We start from the raw sequence: 20771 nt of genomic DNA on the forward strand, positions 1-20771 counted from the left end.
TAGAGCACGGCCACAAAGAGATATGCATAGCAGAAGGACATGCTCTCGGGGGGAACGCGGCAAGCCAAGGAAAAAAGCGGCAACCATCGCACTATACCTGGGCGAGTGAACGTCGCTGCCTCGAAAAAGTCAAGAATGTCGTCACGAGTGGTGCGGGACAGGACGCATCACTGCGAGCGCAGCGCGCAATAGCCCCAAATTACGCAGTTAAGAATAAATTTTAAGCGTAAAGACAACGGAAACACTGCAGCGTGACGACGGTGGCGGCATGACGACAACGGAAAGATGACAGTGCGACGGCACGACAATGGCTGCGCTTTCTTCGCCTATCGTTTACTCGACGGAGGCCAGATACTCATCCTACCATTCCCTATGAAATCATGCAGATATCATGCACTGTGCATGGTAAGAGAAGTCGTGGCGGGCCGGCAAGCGCATGTCGACAAAAGACGCGCAGAGGATTTGTTGGGCGACAAACGCGCTCTACTCCTCGGTTGCGCGAGAGCTCTTTGCATCGAGGAAGTCCTGCCGCCGACCATGAAAACTGGCCGAAAGAGCCAGAGAAAGCTGTTCGCTTTAAAACTTGGTGAAGACGCGGTGAATGCGTGCACGCCCGCGGACGGCACCACGCGGTCAAAGGTGCTCGCGAAGGACACTCATTCTCAAAAAGGAAACAAGGGACTTCACAGCTTTGTGGGCCGACGGGCGATGGAGGACGATGTTCTGGTAACGTCTGCACAAACAGGGGACGATCGTTCAGTCGTTTCAACGCGCTGGAAAGGCCTTTGCAAATCATAATGAGGACAGTGGCACAATAAGTGGTCAATGTTGTCTTCGCAGCCGTAGACCTTTAGGCCCACCAGTGCACCGAGCAGTCAGCTGGACAAAGCAGTTAAAATCATCACCTGTTCAAAGAAAACAGAAGGAAAGAATAAAACACATTGGTGGAAACGTCGGCAGGCCCTTTTGAACAACACGGTTAGTACCGCCCGACACCGGGCAGTTTATGATACAAAAAAGAAACGAAGCGATAAGGCGTGAAACGAGTCAAGATCGACCAGTGGAAACGCCGGCCTCTCGGATATACAGCGGCGTCGCATGACGCGAGCACAAATGGTCTCGCGGCACGAGAGGGCCGTTGCTACGGGCGCCGGGGTCTCAGTGCGAGAGACACACGTAATGAACGCACATAACTCGAAGGCGTGCCGCCAGTGCATTTGGCAGCCGCGCGGCACCTCGAATTCAGAGACCGGGTTTGGGGAGCCAGTGGGGAAGGGCGAGCGGAAGAAATCTCCCCACGCATAGTGCGCGCCCTCTCGGCTCCATCGCAAGCTGCGAGACCCCGCAGAGGGCGTGAGACAAGAAGCCCCCGGATCACGCAACAACTTCGTTTCGCGCGGCGGAACGTGTCTCTTTGCGGAAGCGAGAATCGATTCCACCGCACTCCAATTGTGCACCCCCTCCCCCCCCCCCCCCTCTCAACCTTCTTCACAACAAACCCCATACTCCAGCCTTCCCTCGACACCTACTCTAGATCGTATATATGGCCTCCAATACTCCGCGCCGCGCAGTTCGGCTCGCAGTACGACCACGCGAATCGTTCCGTGCGTAGGGTTAGGAGGAGGAGGACTCAATCTGGTGCCCGTTTAAGCGGGTCGTAAAAGGCCTCTTTAGCGGTGAATACAGCTTCCCAGCAGCTTCTCCGCGCCGCCGAAACACGACATCCCGTCTCCCTCAGCCGCCTTGTTTTCCTCCATCACGGAACTGCGTCACGCACACCCGAGGAGCGAGCGAATGAGAGAGCATAAGCACTGCGCAGCTACGACGCAGGAAAATTAGTATAAAGACGAAGAGCGCGTGAAGGAATAAAACAGATTAAGTTAAAAAACATTACGGCAGCAACTCCACTGGAGTTGCTAAATATGCGTAAGTATTGTGCCACTTGCTCATCTCCACGCAGCCCGGTGTCATTATCAATCTTATCAAACTTGATCCGACCAGTATAGACACTTATCAACCCTTATCGGTCGTTACCAACCTTATCGCAATCGATCCGATCCTTATCAACCCTAATGTGTCCTTCTCAACCTTATCGAACATTATCCTACTCTTATCAACTCTTATCGGATCGTATCAAGCTTATCGGACTTGATCCGACCCTTATAATTCCTTATCGGTCCTTATCAACCATTGTAAGCCTTTATCGCTGTTTCGCACCTCATCCATCCTCGTCGAACCATTATCAACCGTGATTAGGCTCATATAACCCCTCATCACTCCTTATCATCCTTATCAACTCATTGACTACTCATCTCTCTGTGTTGCGCAGCGCGAAGCGCATGAGGCTTGGAGATCGGCGGTATTTCGGTTGGTGAAGGAACCACAGAACACCTATAATACTTAAGGAACGCCCCAACGGAAGGCGCATCCCGCAACCACCGAAACGATTCGGGGATGTGGCAGTCTGGCATTAAATTTTCGCAAAATCGGAATTTTCTTAATGTCTTCAATGCCCCAATTCAGGTCTGCATGTGGTCCTAGCCATGACTTTTAAATGCGAAGCATTTCTTGGCAAACATTTTCCTCTTTGACAGTATCTATCTATCTATAAGGAGAAACAAGGAATGAAATAGATTTCATACTCTCTGCCGATCCAAGCATAGTGCAGGATGTAGAAGTGTTAGGTAAGGTTAAGTGCAGTGACCATAGGTTAGTGAGGTCTAGGATTTCTCTCAATTTGAAGAGAGAAAGAGTGAAATTAGTCAAGAGGAAACAGGCCAACCTAGATGCAGTAAGGGTAAAAGCAGACCAATTCAGGCTGGTGCTCGCAAACAAATATGCAGCTTTAGAAAAAGAAGATAAAGACAACATAGAGGTAATGAATGAAACCGTAACTAGGTTGATCTCAGAAGCAACAATTGAAGTGGGAGATAAGGCACCAAGGCAACCAGTAGGTAAAGTCTCCCAAGAAACAAAGAACCTAATAAACAAACGACAAAAGATGAAAATGTCCAACTCAAGAGATCAGATAGAATTCGCTGAACTGTCAAAACTGATCAACAAGACGAAAGTAAGGGATATTCGAAATTATAACGTGGGAAAGATTGAGGAAGCCGTAAAATATGGAGGCAGCATTGAATCAGTAAGAAGAAAGCTTGGCATAGGATAAGGCAAGATGTATGCACTGAAAGATAAGCATGGCAATATCATCAGCAATTTCGATGACATAGTAAAGGCAGCGGAAGAATTCTATACTGACCTCTACAGTGCCCAAAACAGCCAAGCTACTTTCATTTGAAATAGTGATGAACCGGATACAGAGGTTCCTTCTATAACTAGCGAGAAGTTAGAATGGCCTTGAAAGACATGACCAGGGGAAAAGCTGCTGGAGAAGATGGAATAACAGTCGATTTGATCAAAGATGGCAGAGGTATCATGCTTGAAAAGCTTGCGGCCCTTTATACGCAACGCCTCACAACTTCAAGTGTACCAGAGAGCTGGAAGAACGCCAACATTATACTAATCCATAAGAAAGGAGACGTTAAAGAATTGAATAATTATAGACCCATTAGCTTGCTTTCAGTATTGTATAAATATTCACCAAGATAATTTCCAATAGAATCAGGGCCAACACTTGACTTCAACCAACCAAGGGAACAGGCTGGCTTCAGGAAGGGATATTCTACGATGGATCATATCCATGTCATCAATCAGGTAATCGAGAAATCTGCGGAGTACAATCAACCTCTCTATATGGCTTTCATAGATTATGACAAGGCATTTGATTCCGTAGAGATACCAGCAGTCATAGAGGCATTGCGTAATCAAGGGATACAGGAGGCATACGTGAATATCTTACCAAACATCTACAAGGATTCCACAGCTACCTTGGTTCTCCACAAGAAAAGTAGAAAGTTACCTATCAAGAAAGGGGTCAGGCAAGGAGACACAATCTATCCAATGCTATTCACTGCATGCTTAGAAGTATTCAAGCTCTTAGACTGGGAAGGCTTAGGAGTGAGGATCAACGGCGAATATCTCAGCAACCTTCGGTTTGCAGATGACATTGTCCTATTCAGCAACAATGGAGACGAATTACAGCAAATGATTGAGGACCTTAATCAAGAAAGTGTAAGAATTGGGTTGAAAATGAATATGCAGAAGACAAAGATAATGGTCAATAGCCTGGCGAGGGAACAAGAATTCAGGATCGCCAGTCAACCTCTAGAGTCTGTAAAAGAGTACGTTTATCTAGGTCAATTACTCACAGGGGACCCTGATCACGAGAAAGAAATTCACAGAAGAATAAAATTGGGTTGGAGTGCATACGGCAGGCATTGCCAAATCCTGACTGCGAGCTTACCACTGTCGTTGAAAAGAAAAGTGTACAATCATTGCATTCTACCGGTGCTAACATATGGGCAGAAACTTGGAGGTTAACAAAGAAGCTCGAGAACAAGTTAAGGACCGCACAAAGAGCGATGGAACGAAAAATCTTAGGACTAACGTTAAGAGACAGGAAGAGAGCGGTGTGGATCAGAGAACAAACGGGGATAGCCGATATTCTAGTTGACATTAAGCGGAAGAAATGGAGCTGGGCAGGCCATGTAATGCGTAGGATGGATAACCGGTGGACCATTAGGGTTACAGAATGGATACCAAGAGAAGGAAAGCACAGTCGAGGTCGGCAGAAAACCAGATGGGATGATGAAGTTAGGAAATTTGCAGGCGCAAGTTGGAATCAGCTAGCGCAAGACAGGGGTAAGTGGAGATCACAGGGAGAGGCCTTCGTCCTGCAGTGGACATAAATAGGCTGATGATGATGATCTATCTATCTATCTATCTATCTATCTATCTAGCAGCCTACGTCTTGGTACGCTCACGGTCGTTTCGTTAACTTGGTAGGTACCAAAATTGGCATATTATGACAAGAGTGTATGACGAACATAAATGATAGGTTATGACAGGATAGGACATGCGGGTCATGTAGGTCATGACAATGACCCCGCGAAAAAAGCTGAACACTCAAAAACCGCTGAAACTCAAGCACTCAAAAAGGCTGAAATGGGTTCAGGCGTGGGTACTAAGTGAAGAAAACACTAAAGGATGATGGTAGAAGTCATAGTCATGAGCATGACTCAGCAAAAATGGCGACTCAGCGAAAAAAGATTCACACTCAAAAACCACTGAAATGGGCTCAGGCGTGGGTACTAAGTGAAGGAAACACTAAAGCACGTTGGTAGAAGTCATAGTCATGAGCATGACTCAGCAAAAATGACAATGACTCAGCGAAAAAAGATTAACACTCAAATACCATTGAAATGGGCTCAGACGTTGGTACTAAGTGAAGGAAACACTAAAGAATGGTGGTAGAAGTCATAGTCATGAGCCTGACTCAGCAAGAATGACAATGACTCAGTGAGAAAACATTAAAACTCAAAAACCATTGAAATGGGTTGTGACGTGGGTACTAAGTGAATGAAAAGGCTTAAGTTTGCTGGTTGAAGTCATAGTCATGAGCATGACTCAGCAAGAATGACAATGACTCAGCGAGAAAGCATTAACGCTCAGAACCCACTGACGTGTGTACTAAGTGAAGGAAACACTAAAGGATGATGGTAGAAGTCATAGTCATGAGCATGACTCAGCAAAAATGACAATGACTCAGCGAACAAAGATTAACACTAAAAAACCAATGGAAGAGGTACGGGTGTAGTACTAAGTGAATGAAAAGGCTTAAGTTTGCTGGTCGAAGTCATAGTCATGAGCATGACTAAGGCTTTCGCCTTAAGGTCTTTTAGGCGTAGCTAAAGGAACTCCTGAGGACTCATGACATGAATGTCATGACATGCGTGTCATGTAGATCATGAAACAGCCGCCTACGTCTTGGCGCTCTCATGGTCGTTTCGTCAACTTGGTAGGCTCCCCGCACACTGCTTCGCATAACATCGATTCCCACAGCGCGTGGGATCTGCCGTCTTTTTCTCATTAGTTTCCGCTCCGCTCTCGTATACGCTCTGCGCAGAAATTCTTTAGTTTCAAGTGAGGAGTAGGGAAATGACCTGGCAGTTGCAACACTGAAGTATAGCCACTCTCTTGCTCCGCAACATTTCTGCGAACAGCTCACCAGGGGATTCATCCAACGCATCTGTCCCAGCGTGTCACAGTACAAAATTGTCGACCAGCATCTCGCTGTCATTATTTCATCATTTCAATGCATCAGCTCAGTGTCCCCCAGCACCCAACGGTGGCGCAAAAAAAAAGTGCTGGCAGTAATGCGCTGAGAGTATTGCGTTCCAATCGCTGAGTGCACCATTGTGTATACTCTTTTGAAGGTTCCCATTAAGTTACCTAGTGAGATTCTCGGATGAAAAAAAAAAAAAAACACAAACGGTATGGTGGTTATAAAGAACGAAGTTATTGATAGCACAAAGCTGACATTCATACGAAAAAAAAATGATATTCATACACGGACTTTAAAGAGTTTCAACTTTCGTTGTCTCTTCAGTGCGGTGACGAACAAAGAACGCTGGGACGGTCATCACGTGGCAACCGACATCTTTGGATATGCAGCCAGCTGATGGTGCGCTGGTACTTAGTCTTGGTATTGTTTCAACTAAGGCTTAAATTATCATCTTGTTGCTATGATTCTAGAAAGAATGAACCGAACGGGCCGCTTCGCTGACTTTATCAGCCTTAAATATTGTAATGCCTCATAAAAGAATCATATAATCAGGGGAAAATTGCAGCTATACCTGAGGCATTAAGTTGCAACATCCTCCGCAGTTCCGTGTAAGCTGCACAGAAAGGAACTAACTACCCAACACGTACCAAACTGAAACTTTCCAAACGTATAGGCCCTAATTGGGTTGTGAATTCCAGCGTGGCTGCTAATAGAAAGTATCAGAAAGAAGAAAAAAAACATGTCTACGAATGCAACAAAGGGTATCGGCATCCCGAAAGCTCGTCATGCTTAAATGTCTACAAGAGAACGGGCAGGCTCCTGCTGTATTCGACGGAGACCAATGGGCTTTCGGAGTGAGTTTGTAACGTGGACATTGGGACGCAGTATCGCCGCTCCCAAGAGGTTCATGCGAGCATGCTTGTTTGTTGTCAGCTGTGCGAACATTCCAAATGGCTAAGCATTCAAACTGATCTCACGACTACGCAGAGATTACATTGGAAAGCGAGAGAAAAATGAAAAGCGTGACGTGTATTAAGCAAGTGTTGCGTGCTTCAGTCAATGAATGGCAAGCTGCTTACTCGTTTCGACGATTGCCAAATGCTGAAGAGCGTCACGAGAATCAGGAATACGTGTCGGCTAGCCCTTCACGCGCACTACGGCGCGCGAAAAAGAAAACAAGGGTCAAATTTGCGACATAAAGAAAGATGAACAGATAAAATATTGAATTCAATCACTTATTAACTCAATTCTACCGTGAGGTATAGGTTTTATTCCAACATCACCAAATTTTTCATAAAGCCTTCATAGAAACTGTTCTGCTTTGACATTTCTGTACCTCCGGTACAACACATTCATATGGTTTAGATATATCCACGTTTTACAAGAGTGGGTGTTCAGCCCGTGAAAGGTATGAGCCTTGAGAATTCGTGCGCAAAGCGGTTCCAAGTACAAAGCGAATAATAGAGGGGACAAGGGATAACCTTGCCTTACCGATGCCATAGTTTTGTTGTCATCTGTCAGAAATGCACCAACGGTTCCTTGGGGCTTCTTGAAGGAGGTTGTTGAAGACTTTCACTTATTAAGGCTCGCTTTAGTATTGCTGATATTTTCACTGCCTCCCGCAAAGAAATTTCTGCTGCACTCATAGACACGTTGTTTCCTGTTGCCCATTATCATGCGCCTTATTCGGAATGTTATTACCTAGATGTACTTAAGCGTTTCTGTCGAATGATCACTCATCCAGGGATCAAACTTTTTTTTTTCTTTAAGTTACATTCGGCAACCTTTCCTGTCAAAACCTGCTTAGAAAAAAGAGGCTGTTTCGTGCTGTGGTCGACAAACTGCCGTTTGTGTCGACATGCTGAAACGATTGATCCCTATTTTGTAGATTGTAGGGATGCCGTGTTCTCCTGGGACATTTTCCAAAGAACACTTTAAAAATATTTATATATCACGCCATACACAATTCGTTTCGTACCTTTTAAAGATCCCTGGGACCCATGCACCATGTGCACCATATGCACCATAGTTCATGCTACTTGGTCTATATACATAGCCTTTGGCGCAGTAGAATGAGTTACAAGCACGCTGAACCAGCGCGAAGCACTCGGTCGTTTTTTCGGGAATCTGCTGCCTACGTTCGTAGTGTGTACGCTGCACAAGAAACAGCGCCGGACTGGATGCCTTTATTGGACGCTTGCACGTGCATGCCTGACTTTTGAATGTGTTTTCAGTCATCTTAAATTTATGCAGCGCTTTGTTTTTCTTGTTTTGCTGAAGATTCTGCTCTTATGTAATAAATAAAAAGTGGGTGTTCAGCTGAGCGGCTAAAACACTCTGCTTCTGAGCGTGCGGTCGTTGCTCGGAACTCACCACCGCCAACATTTTTCTTTTCGAATTTAGTGTTTTTTATGCATTAATTTCTTTACGGCGATTCATCTTACGTGACAGAGAGACGGGCTTCCTCGTTGGGTAGGCATAGAAATGTTTGCGCATTAAAAAAATGGCGTTGGTGCGCATTGCAAATTACCGGTGAGCGCTTGGGGTTGAAAACAAGCGGCAGACGAACAGACGGAGTTGCTGTCAACACTCCTGGGTGGAACTTGCTTCTACATACGTATTTCATTGCGTCTCTGAGCGAGTTCCGCGTGGAATGTCGCAGAAAGGTATGCGGTAACGCTGGAGACCTAGGTGATTTGCGACATGCTTCCTAAAAAATGTTTTCAGTGACAATGTTGAGAGTGGTAGTGAACTTTTGTGATGTTCAATTGTAACAAAAGGCGCGAGTAACAAAATTTGCGTGTGCCCCTGCTTTTACAGTCTCACGTTTTGCTTGTCTCGGATGTATACATGATTCCTCTCACGATAGCAAACGCATGCGCACGTGTAGGGTCCCTTGGCCTCGTGTATGCCACCTTCGGCAACTCAATCATATTACAAAAAACTTTATTAAGGGGAGCCTACGCCTAAACCAGTCATTTGCCTATTCACAGCTCTGAGCGATTTCGCTCTTCTTTTGCGATCACAAGACGATTTCACTTTTGTGATGTCTCCCTATTTGTCCTTCGTGCTCTACGGCGCCCTTTTGCAAGCCATGACAAACCAACTAGCCGAACAACCTGTTTTTCAGCCACTTTATTATTTGGTATGTCACACATACCGAATTTGAGACATCGAGTTGAGTTCGCATTTTCCGCCACCACATCTCATTTGAACATTTTTCTTCCTTTCTCAGTACTCATTGCAGTTCTTGAATGTCTTCTGTGCGGAGATTGCTTTCTTAATTTGATTTTATTGTTTCCATGTAAACTCATTCCACATTAGTTCGTGGCTCGTTCCCATGAATTGTGTCCACTGCATCGTGCAATTGCTTCGCGCTTCAGTGCTTTGGTCGAGGGAATTTTTCGTTACTAGCTTTAAAACTCACTTTTAATAACTGTGTTTTTTTTACACGTATCGAGCATAGGAGTATCATTCTTAGTATAATATTTGAAATGGAATCCAAGAACGTTCTTGATTCCTGCGGTTCGCAATCACCGTAAGGCATAGTAGAACGATACGTTGCACTATCTGAAGAGCTAAACCAACAGTAACAAAGTGTTATGCTGAAGGTCCCAAATTATCTGGTATATTCTGCATACATAGTTCTGACTACTTCGCCGTATGTCTGCCAGACACAAAATAGTTGCTGGTGAAACATAATGTGGTAGAAATCGTTTGACTCGTCCAATTGTGCAGAGTCCGCACTTCAATTTCTGTCATAAGTTGAGAAAACGTAAAGGCTTCGGATAAGCTCATGGTTGCTGTCTTAATGATTCTACCTCCTAATGAAGGAAGGCTTCCTGCAATTTGCGTTTCTTGGCTTTCGTGGCCGTGCACCGCATCATCGTGGGGATAACATGTCCCGTGCACGATGCCGCAGGTTATGGAAACATAGCGCCAAGCACCAGCGCCGGCCGGGCAGCGACCATCGCTTACGCGTTATTTGGCATTCCACTGCTGCTCATGGTGCTGGCAGACCTCGGCAAGCTATTCACGCGCCTCATCAAACTCGCCTTCTCGACTATCCGGCGCTTCTACAACACCAAGAATATGCGCAGCCTGCGTAGGGCCAGCCGCAGGGCCACCAAGGCACCGGGACAGGTGAGCCCGTCCGTGTTCCCTTCTAACATTGGCCGTTTGTGATTCGTCCGAGCTCGGGCGTCGCAAAATCACTTTTGCAAGAACCCTTTGCTGCGTACTTTTTTTTTGAAATTTTATGGAGCACAAAGAGTGTTTATGCCCTGATATGTTACTTATACCATATTTCCCTCCGCAATGTCAGAAACCACAGAATGTCGAAGAGAATTATATTTTTTTCCTCTTCTCCTTTTTCTATCCTTTTTCTTCCTCTTTTAGAGTCTTCAATATCCTCCCTGCGTTTTCTTTCGCTTCCCTCCCCTCTTCTTCTTTAAAGCGGAGGCGGCACTGTTGACTAAATACGTCATACTACGCAGTAGCGAAAACAGTAGAGGTGTGCGGATATTCGAAAATTTTGAATGACGAATCGAATATATCTATTCGATTCGGCACTGGAATTGAATAGCCTGCAAGAACTCGAAACACGAAAAAGCTAAAAGGGCGATGGATTCATTTTTCTCGCTTCAAACCTTGGACTAGCAGCATCTAATGTGTAGCGCAAGCTTTAATGCGACTATGGGCACAGTACTGACCTCGGGGTTCTTGTTTAGTACTCGTGTGACACCGATGCTCATATGCCACCAACCTGATATTGTTATGATATGGTTAGAAGCTTCATTATCTATCGAATTCTATATCGCAGAGCTTTCTGTTGACCATGCTTCAGCTCTGGCTTCGCTCGTAAAGCTGCCATTTTGTTAAACCATCTTGTGCAATTTTTAATGTCTTACTTTTATTTAAGAGAGGATGACACAACAGCAGATTAAATGCTATATTCACTGGTGTATATGAGCTTATTTAAGTGCATAGAGTCTAATATTCTTGTCTAATTTAAGAATGCTTCAAGTAAAATTTAGCGGAACTTGAGCACTGCATTAAAAAATTGTTTTATTATTCGAAAACTATTCGATTCTTGTTCGTTACGGTTTTGTATTCGTATTCGATTCTATGCACCCGCAAAATAGAGTGCTGAAGACCAAGCGGTGAAAGCATTTCTACAGCGGAACTTGTAAGACATTGACAAGAAAGACATTATCTGCATCCCACATCGCAGATTCTTGTGGCATGGAGGACCAAGGCGGCCTACTCCTCCTACCCACCCAGAGAGCGCATCCGGCGTGCCCGCGGCCGCTTACGGCCGGAGGTCGCCGACGAGTCCGCGGCTGAGGCGCGGGTCCCGGTGTCGCTGGTGCTGCTCTTCCTGCTGGCCTACATGACGCTGGGCGCGCTCATGTTCTCGCTCTGGGAGGGCTGGAGCTTCTTGGAGGCATTCTACTTCGTGTTCGTGTCCATGAGCACTATCGGCTTCGGAGACTACGTGCCGCAGCAGCCCGCCTTCATGATGGCCGCGTTTGTGTACCTCTTGTTCGGCCTCGCGCTCACTTCCATGTGCATTACAGTAATCCAGGAAAAACTAGCGGCCACCTTCCAGAAGGCTCGGGCCCAGATCGGCGTCTCATTGGGACTAGGCGACGCCAGCGGCCTGCTGGGTGGCGCATATATGGAGACGGCGCACCACGGACCACTTCTGAACGCGCAGCCCGTTTAAGACCCCGGGTCTGGTACCCTGATGGTCTCGGTAATGCAGCCGCGGAAAGCGGCTAATGTTTTGCAGGAAATGCAAGGGTTGTGCTCGAATACAATGCCCCCTATATGAGCCAATATGAACCTTAGGCGAGTGCCGGTTTATTTGACAATGTGTCACCCTCGCCTGACGAGGTTTCGTCGAACTTTGGACTATGAGCCACTACCGCTCGCGACACAAGGCGCAGAGCAGTACATTCGTTTGCGGGCGCAATGCGAGAGTTCCAGGTATACAACGATGGTGCCAGCACAAGCTTCGCAACTGTCAAAACGTGTGCAGGCAGCGAACGAATGTATGGACACGCGCGTTCCACAGCAGCTGTATTAAACTTGTCATAACAGTGTTTATTATTTGGACGTCACGCGGCAACACTGTACACTGCTCGTATAGTGCAAGTTCAGTTTTATTCGTGAGCTTTTCGCTATAGAGACGGTGTATTCCTCGCAAAAAAAAAAAATGTCATGAGAGCTCAAGTACAATGTAATAACTTCCCGAGACAAGATCACTTTATTATTATTACTTACACAAGAAGCGCCCAAAGCATGATGCAGGAGCTGATCATTTGCTTCTAGATAATAAAGGCTAGCACTGCAATAATTTTTTTGCAGATGGCTTCACCCTGTTATAAGGCCTTTCCTCTTCGTCTGCTTCTTCTTTATTTCGATCACAATTTTTAATCGAGCGCGGTAGTTGATCGTCGAATTATTCTTCGTCCACGAGATTACTTATTACTTCCGCAAAAAGTCGCAACGTGTAGTTATAGGATTAACAAAAATTATAGTAATTCACATTACAGTTAAGTGCTTTAGGGCACACATTGCAAGTACGCAGTCTACTCCGTTCGGTGCTGGACTGACTTACTGACTGAAAAACTTTATTGGCCGAAGTATTGACAGGGAGGGTGTGGACCGATCCTTAAGGGACGTTCCTTATAAACACTAGGTGGGCTCCTCATTACAGGAGCCCATTGGCTGTAGCCGCGGCTTGGGCACGCACGACCAGGGCTTTCTGGCTCACCAGGTCGGGTAGGGTTGGGTATAGGGGGAAGGTGCGGGGTGGATTGGCATGCCCACACCATGTGAAAAATGTCCGAAGACTTTTCCCCACAGTGTGTACACTTCCCTGTGCAAGCAGGGTCGAAATGTTTTAGGACTGCCGGGCACAGCAGTGTTTTAGTATAGAGGCGAAGGAGCAAACGCTCCTCCGCCTTCGTGAGGCCCTTACAGGGCTCAGGAAAGATTGCGTGGCCGAATTGGTAATGTTGGGTGATTTCCTTAAAGGTAAAAGCCAGATTGGGTTCGGAGTCCGCCTCGAGGGGAGGCGAGGGCGGTGCCCGGAGAGTAAGCGCGTGGGCAGTGGCGTCAGCTGCTTCGTTGCCCTCGAGACCCGTGTGCGCGGGAGTCATATTATCGTGCGGGACGCGGGCGCCCCGAGATAATCGCTGTTTTGAAGTATACGGCACGCAAAATAGGGTATAAAGCTCTTTTCGATGTTCCTGCAGGCCCCTCGCGAGTCGGTGATGATAACCCACGAGTCCTGATCTGCGGCGGCGAGCGCGATGGCCACCTCTTCCGCATGTGTTATGTCTTGTGCTTTGAACGTAAGGCCGTTCACCGTGGTCTTTTGGTGGACGACTGCGGCCGTGTACCAACCCCCATGGTGGGGCCGGAGGCGTCCACGTAGAATACTCCATGTTTGTTCCCATAGTGACGTGCCAAGGCTTCCGCCCGCGCGAGGCGCCGGCCTCTATGGTCGTCTTGTGTCATGTTGGCCGGAAGAGGGCGCACGTGCAAGGCGCATCTCCAGATTTCGGGGATGCGCCCGCGCTCTTCCGTTAGTGTTGGATGTTGGATGTATAATCGGGCAAGAAGGCGGCGACCCGACGGCGTCTTTGAGAGTCTTATGTAGTGGTTCATCAAGTGTGCTTCTCGGAGTTCCGTGAAGGTGTTGACCATTCCAGGCCCAGGAGGCGCTGGTTGGACTTGTTGACCGGGAGGTCGAGAGCACGCTTGTAAATTTTGCGGAGAACCACCTCGAGGGCGTTCACGTCAGACTTGCGAGGGTGGAGGTATTCTTGGTGAAGGCGAGGCGGCGGGGGAGTGGGAAGGTTGAGGGGGCGGCTGGGGCGGGGGTTGAGATGTATAAACTGACGCCAGTCTCAGAGAGAGAGAGAGAGAGCAAGGAGAGGAAAGGCAGGGAGGTCAACCAGACGAGCGTCTGGTTTGCTATCCTACGCTAGGCGTAAGGGAAAGGGGGAATAGAACGAGGAAAGTAGGGAGAGAGAGTGAGTACACAATACACGTGGGACGATGCACAGGGACATCATAAGCGGTCTCTTAAACCGGTACACTTCAAGTAGTGGACTAGTGCCCGAATCGCTTGTTGTGCCAGTGACGGGTGTAGCCACGGTCCAGGTATCTTTGACTCAGATAACAATCTCGAGTCCAGTCCGTTTAAAGTTGTCCTGAGAGAGAGAGAGGCGTTGTACGTCATAGCGAGGACAGGTACACAATAGGTGCTCGATGGTTTCCTCGCATCTACAGGAGTCGCACATCGAATTCTCGGCCATTCTCATACGATATGAGTAAGCGTTCGTGAACGCCACTCCCAGTCACAAGCGGCACAGCAAGGTTGTTTCACCGCGGGAAAGGCTAGATGGCAGTTGTAGCCGTAGCAAGGGGTCCAACTTATACAATCGGCTATTGAAGGCACTTGAACTCCTGAAAGCTTGTGACTTAGAATTATAGTAAATGGACAAGCCAAGAGCACTCTCCAAATCCACAACTGCAGCATGTGCCCTTAAGTAATTAACTAATGGCTTAATTAATACAATACTGCTAAATAACTAATTAAACGCAGTGATAGGTCAGGCAACTGTTGTCTGCCTACCAAAGTAATCTAGCTAGAGAAACGTTGCGCTGCCCAGGACCGTAGCCAGGAATTTTTTTCGGAGGGGGGGGGGGGGGGGGGGGGGGGCACTTGCTGAAGGCCTTGACTATTTGAGGAAAGCACCTATTTTTCAGAAATTATTTTCGGTAAAAGTCGCAGTATGTGAACTTTGTGACATTTTAAATACTCTTTTATTGCGATAGCAATTATATGGACACTTCAACCGGATTTCTGCCGTCGCCAAGGCATATCTTAGGATATGCCTTGGAGTACCACGCAGTGCGTCAACGGCTGAAACTATCGCCATTGCTCAAGATTATTCCATCACAACGCACATCGTCATCGAGGCAATGCGTGCACATGTCAGGCACATTGCCTGGACCCCTTGCCATCACCTCGCCGCACTCACCGTGGAAAGACCCCGCACGTCATATAGCACAACTGTCAGTGCATATCGTGCCTCGATTACATCGGGGTACGCACCTCCAGTCAGGCTGGTGTCTCCTCCATGGTATTTGTGCCGCCCTGAAGTCCGACTTAGAATTCCAGGACTTCAGAAAAAGTCAGATTTATCACCGTCAGCACTAAAACAATTGAGCTTACTTCTATTGTACGAGAGATACAGCAGTCACGTGCACGTCTATACGGATGGATCGACTACATCGACCAGCTCTGGCGGTGCTGTGTTTATACCGACGAGAGGACTAACAATCCGATTCAAGACCTCACATGTCACGACGTCCACGGCTGCAGAGCTCGCGGCTCTGCGCAGTGCTCTTCAATTTATAGACTCAAAGAGTCCTGGTACATGGGCCGTGTTTTCCGACTCGAGACCGGCTTTACAAAGTATGCAGGCAGTTCTCCGACGTGGAGCTCACGAACAACTAACGTATGAAAATGTCAAACTTCACCACGACGTCAAACAGAAACGCCACGAAATTATTTTCCAATGGCTACCTGGCTATTGCGGCATCAGTGGAAAAGATCTTGCTGTCAAAGCTGCCCGAGAGTCACATCAAGAACAACACAGCGTTCCCATTCCTCTTTCCAGGACAGACGCTGGAAGGCAGCTTCGTCACCTGGCACGCAAGCTCTCTTTAACAGAGTGGAACACCCCAAATATAAGGCGCACGAGGCTACACGAACTGAACCCTTCGCTCCAACTCCGACCTCCACCCGGGATTCACCGACGTGAGGCATCGCTTCTATACCGGCTGTGGTTGGGAGTGGCTTTCACGAAGGCGTACTGTGCTTTGATTGGAATGACCGAAAGTGCCACGTGCGACGTCTGCGGCAGCGAAGAGAACATAGAACATTTATTGTGTCACTGCGATCGATTCCAGTCGGAAAGACAAACTTTATCGAAAGCATTGCGACGACTTGACGATCGACCGTTGTCCGTGCAGGTGCTCCTTGAAGACCGTCCCCATCGCTCGTCAGCCCACAAAGCTGTGAAGGCACTGTTGTCTTACTTGAGGACGACTGGCCTATGTGAACGCCTTTGAATTCCCCAGGCCCTCCGCGAGCGTGCGCGAGCTCACCGTGTCCTTCCCCCCCCCCTCCTCTCTCTACCTCATCTTTCTATTCCCTCTTTCCCGTCCCCCAGAGTAGGGTAGCCAACCAGACGCATTTCTGGTTAACATCCCTGCCTTCTCCTCCTCCTCCTCCTGCCGTCGCCGTCGTCGTCTTCGTCGCCGTCACCGTCGCCGTGAGGTTCCCTATAGATAAAATCTTCGCCGCGCGCCGTATGCCCGAGCGGAAGCGTGCGGGGACGCGCGCTATCACGGAGAGCGAACACACTCAATCACCCACGCGCCAGCGCCGGACGGAGCGCGCGGGGGGGGGGGGGGGGGGGGGGGGCGCACTTCTACTCTGCCAACAACCGCGCTCGTCGCTCGCTCGCCCGCCCAGTCTCTTATCTCCACACGGCTCTGACCTTTATGCGCCGTGCATTCGCCGCTCAGTTTCCATTGAAGCGATAGACCGCACGTACCTTCGCCCGCTGCGCGGCGTATGCGCTCGCTGCCAGCGTTTTGACAGTCGTTGGCTGCAGTCATTCAGTGTGATCTATTCATGTTTGTTTGTGCGCGCTCACACCACGCTTGTTCATTCAGTTAGTAATAGTCGGGCCACATTTTCCAACGCACGCTACACATGCAATGCTGTCCAGATCGGCAGTGCAGCACTACAGGTGTGTCCCTTCGCACGCGCTTCCCACGGTAAGCGCTTCTCATCAACACCACCGTTTCACACGCGCCTTCTCGTGGTCATCGAGTCTCTCTTCATGTCGGTCTACTTACGCCGCAGCACACCTGCTTACGTAATCAGCTCATGTTTACTACAATTCATATTGCTACCAAAGCCGCTCACCTTACTTCGTATGACATTGCTGTGTTGCTATCACATTCATTGATTCGCCCTTAGGGCGAAACTGTGACATTTTTTATTAGTAGTTTTATATTTTTAGTTTTCAGATTCAACTTCCTAATAGTATAATATTAATATACGGACGATGCGTCTCAATAGATTTCATTAATAAAAATAAAGCAGCGTTACTCAGAGCCAAAAATAAAAATATGTTTGGCCGATGTACTCAGCGCCGTAGGACATGGGCACGGAAAGATGTGCTCAGTCTTGCACATGGTGAGCAGCTGTTGACAAGTTTCTTTGCGCAGCTGGGTGGCGGGAGCCCTGCTGGAGAATACCCCCCCCCCCTTTCATCAAAATTTCAGGGGAGGGGGGCACGGCCCCCCTCCCCCCCTGGCTACGGGCCTGGCGCTGTCTGTCACCAAAGGGGATTAAAACAAAAGAAGAAGCACTATGTCCTGCGGCATTACATGGTCATGGCGGCGCGTGTCAGCTACTTGCCAGTCATGGGCCCATGAAATTTTCGGAAGCACTTATCATTGAACGCTATCACCCGCAGTGCCACTTGTACTTCTAGTCTCCCAATGCTGCACGACCAGACAAGGTGTTCAATTTTAAGATTTACGTAATTTTTAGACATCGGCTGTGGCAGGTAGCATAATTTTTATCATTGAGCTGAGTTATTCGATGAGGCCGACATTAGTAGCAGGAGAAATCGAAACACATATTCAACTAAGTAACAAAAATCACTAATTAACTTCTTAGTTCATTACTTTACGACACATATTTAAATTTACTAATTGTAGCCGGTGAGCTTGTCAGGCGTATCCACTTGGAATTAGTTTCCAGAATGACACTAGTTTGGAGATATATGCGTCATCAAACTCGCCGTAAAAACGCACTGCTATTCCACTTACTTTTTTACCAAATGCTTTTTATACATTGAAGCACAAAATTAACTGGAACGCCTACGTTTTTCGTCCCACACTTTGGGAAATAATATCTAGAATTTAGTGTCATCCTGGAAATTCATTTCAAATGGATGCGTCTTGCAAACTCACCGGCTACAATTCGTAAATTGCAATGTGTGTCGTAAATTAACTAAGAAGTTGTTTAGTCAATTTTTCTTAATTAGTTGAATATGTGTTTCGCTTTCTCGTACTGCTAATGTCCGCCTCTTCGAATAACCCAGCTCAACAATAAAATTTATGCTACCTGCCGCAGGAGATTTTTACATATAAAGCATAATTTTGAACACCCAGTAGTATGGAGGCTTACTCACTCTATCATCAGATTAGTCACATCAGTTGCCTAATAATTGAAGCGCAGTTACCAATAGAATGCTGCGGCGCATGTCCTGAACATCGCTCACAAGTACTTCATTACGTTTCTTTAAGCGCACACATCCGTCGCTATTTAGCCTGGTATCAATTTGAATCAACCTTGGAGAATGAGTTACACAGACTGTGTCATGGTGCACAGTTACATGCAAGCGTAGGCGTTCGTTACACGGTGCACCACAGCTTTTGTACTGTCCACAAGCTTAACCGCATGTCCACAGCTCATTCAAGTCAGCATAGCTTCAAATTTCAACTATATATCTAATTAGCTGCACAAACAATGATCGATATGACGCTTTCGACACGCGGGGTGTTTATTCTTTTTTTTTCTTAACTGAACCAACATTTTAAAAAATGTCTGTGGCAGATAGGATTAGATGAAGGTTTAGAATTGTGCTATCTGCCACAGGCAATTTTTTAAGTTGGTGCAGCTAAAAAAAACCCTATCTTTCGATTAATTAAAGACTATACTCACGAACAACTATCTGTGGCAATGAAGGGAAAGCTACGGAAGCAAAGCGCGCACAAGTGAGAGCGCTACTGAAAAGAGTCCCGTGTTTTAATCTAGGTTCGTTTAAGGTGGGGAAGAGAAAACATAAACAGCTTATTAGCAACAGTTAAATCAGACAGAACACACCACTGAGTGTAAAAGTTTACTTATTTTGTGGCATTTCCCTTCCGCGTCTGGGCAAACGCGAAACCGTCGCACGTGGAAGCTGCGTCGATTCAGCGTCTGTTCCGAGCAGCCAAAAGCACTGTCAAACGCTGCCGGACTACTTGGCGCGGTAACACATGTGCAGCATCCACGCGCCCGTAGCTTTCCCTTCATTGCCACAGAAAGTTGTCCGCGAGTATAGTGCGCAGATTTTCATGTTTCTCAGGGCTTTTCTTTTCCATAACCCAATTCGTAGAATGTCATCGGCTATTGCAGCTGTTCCACTTTGTCGCGTGTTAACTTCGATATAAGTATTTCCCCATGCGACGTTATATACACAAAGCAACTGAAAAATAAACGCTACAAAATGACGAACGAAGGCATATACCTATAGTGTTGCTTTGTAACTCCGACTTCGTTTTCAGAATGTGTGTGAGAATGTTAGCTCAACGTCGTGAGATATTTCTTATGCAGCAACCCCGTGTCTCACATACTGACAACTCGGCGTTGTTCCGGGACGCAGAACTTCTAAAATCCTTCCCGTAAAAGGCTTCGCTGCGTTCCTATTTAAAAAGACAAGATGCATCCTTCCCATCGTCGCCTTTCCTGACGGATGACGCCGACGTCTGCACGAAGTACGCGATTAAATTCACAATACCCGGTGTTAAGGAAGCATGGTGCCTGAAAATAAAGCACAAAAATAAATGCATTTGGCTTCAAGGTTATAAAGAGCGCGTTATTTGTCTTTCAAGTTTCTATCATATACGCTCTTTGCAACTTTATCTCTAAAGAAATAATTAAGCCCAGCGACGTAATCTGTCAAGAAACATGTGACGACGTGGATAAGCCATATTTTGCCCGAAAACAATTTCAGGGGCCGAACTTACAAAGCTTTTCCTTCGTAAGTGCTATTTGCAATTGGCTGGCCGCATTCGCGTAATCCAGCATCAGAATTGGCTGGAATTTCCTCTTACAAACAATTCTAGCGTAAGAGCTTCTTGTGAATACGGGCTCGGGTGTCTCAAAGCGATCATAAAACATGACACATAGGTCGCTATCATGAAATGACATGCAATCTGCGACTGCATCTGAAGCGCAAATATACAGTCGTATTGACAATACGAAAATAGACAGCCGAAATTGTCCCCCAAAGTGCCTCGAGTGTCCTTACCGCGACCACGTGCAACGACTCGCGGCCATAAACCAGCCGGTATCGTGACAGAAAAAGGATGTCAATGGATACACAATCAACCAGAGTATACCAGTGGGCTCACCGTGACTAGACCAGGCGCGACGCTTTCCAATATATAGCACCCACTCCCGAAAAAGTCTCCTGCACTTCCGCTCACGCACCGAGCGAAAGGTAAGCTCATTATGATCGCCTCCTCATTGCGAATTTCAGCGGAACGCGTAGAAATCGTCACTGAGTGTTAATCAGTCACAGCTGAAGTTCAATTTTCTTTCTTAATATAGTGGCCACATAAGTATTTCTTTTCTTTGCTACACATCCCCTGCTTGGGCAGCGAGGATTTTCTTTTGCGCCTTCTCAGGACGCCCTGTATAGCAGACGAC

At 47.1% G+C, this 20771-nt stretch overlaps 1 protein-coding gene across 1 annotated transcript in view; it reads left to right on the forward strand.

The window, feature by feature from the left end:
* Positions 1–12016, forward strand: part of LOC119445972 (TWiK family of potassium channels protein 7) — a 72515-nt gene extending 60499 nt beyond the window's left edge. Inside the window, exons 3-4 of the mRNA XM_037712788.2 lie at positions 10107–10327; positions 11418–12016. Of these exons, the coding sequence (XP_037568716.1) occupies positions 10107–10327; positions 11418–11912 (716 nt within the window). The 3' untranslated portion in view covers positions 11913–12016. The remainder of the gene's footprint in view (positions 1–10106; positions 10328–11417) is intronic.
* Positions 12017–20771: the final 8755 nt, after the last annotated feature.

This window comes from Dermacentor silvarum, chromosome 1, assembly GCF_013339745.2.
Source record: "Dermacentor silvarum isolate Dsil-2018 chromosome 1, BIME_Dsil_1.4, whole genome shotgun sequence".
NCBI lineage: Eukaryota > Metazoa > Arthropoda > Arachnida > Ixodida > Ixodidae > Dermacentor > Dermacentor silvarum.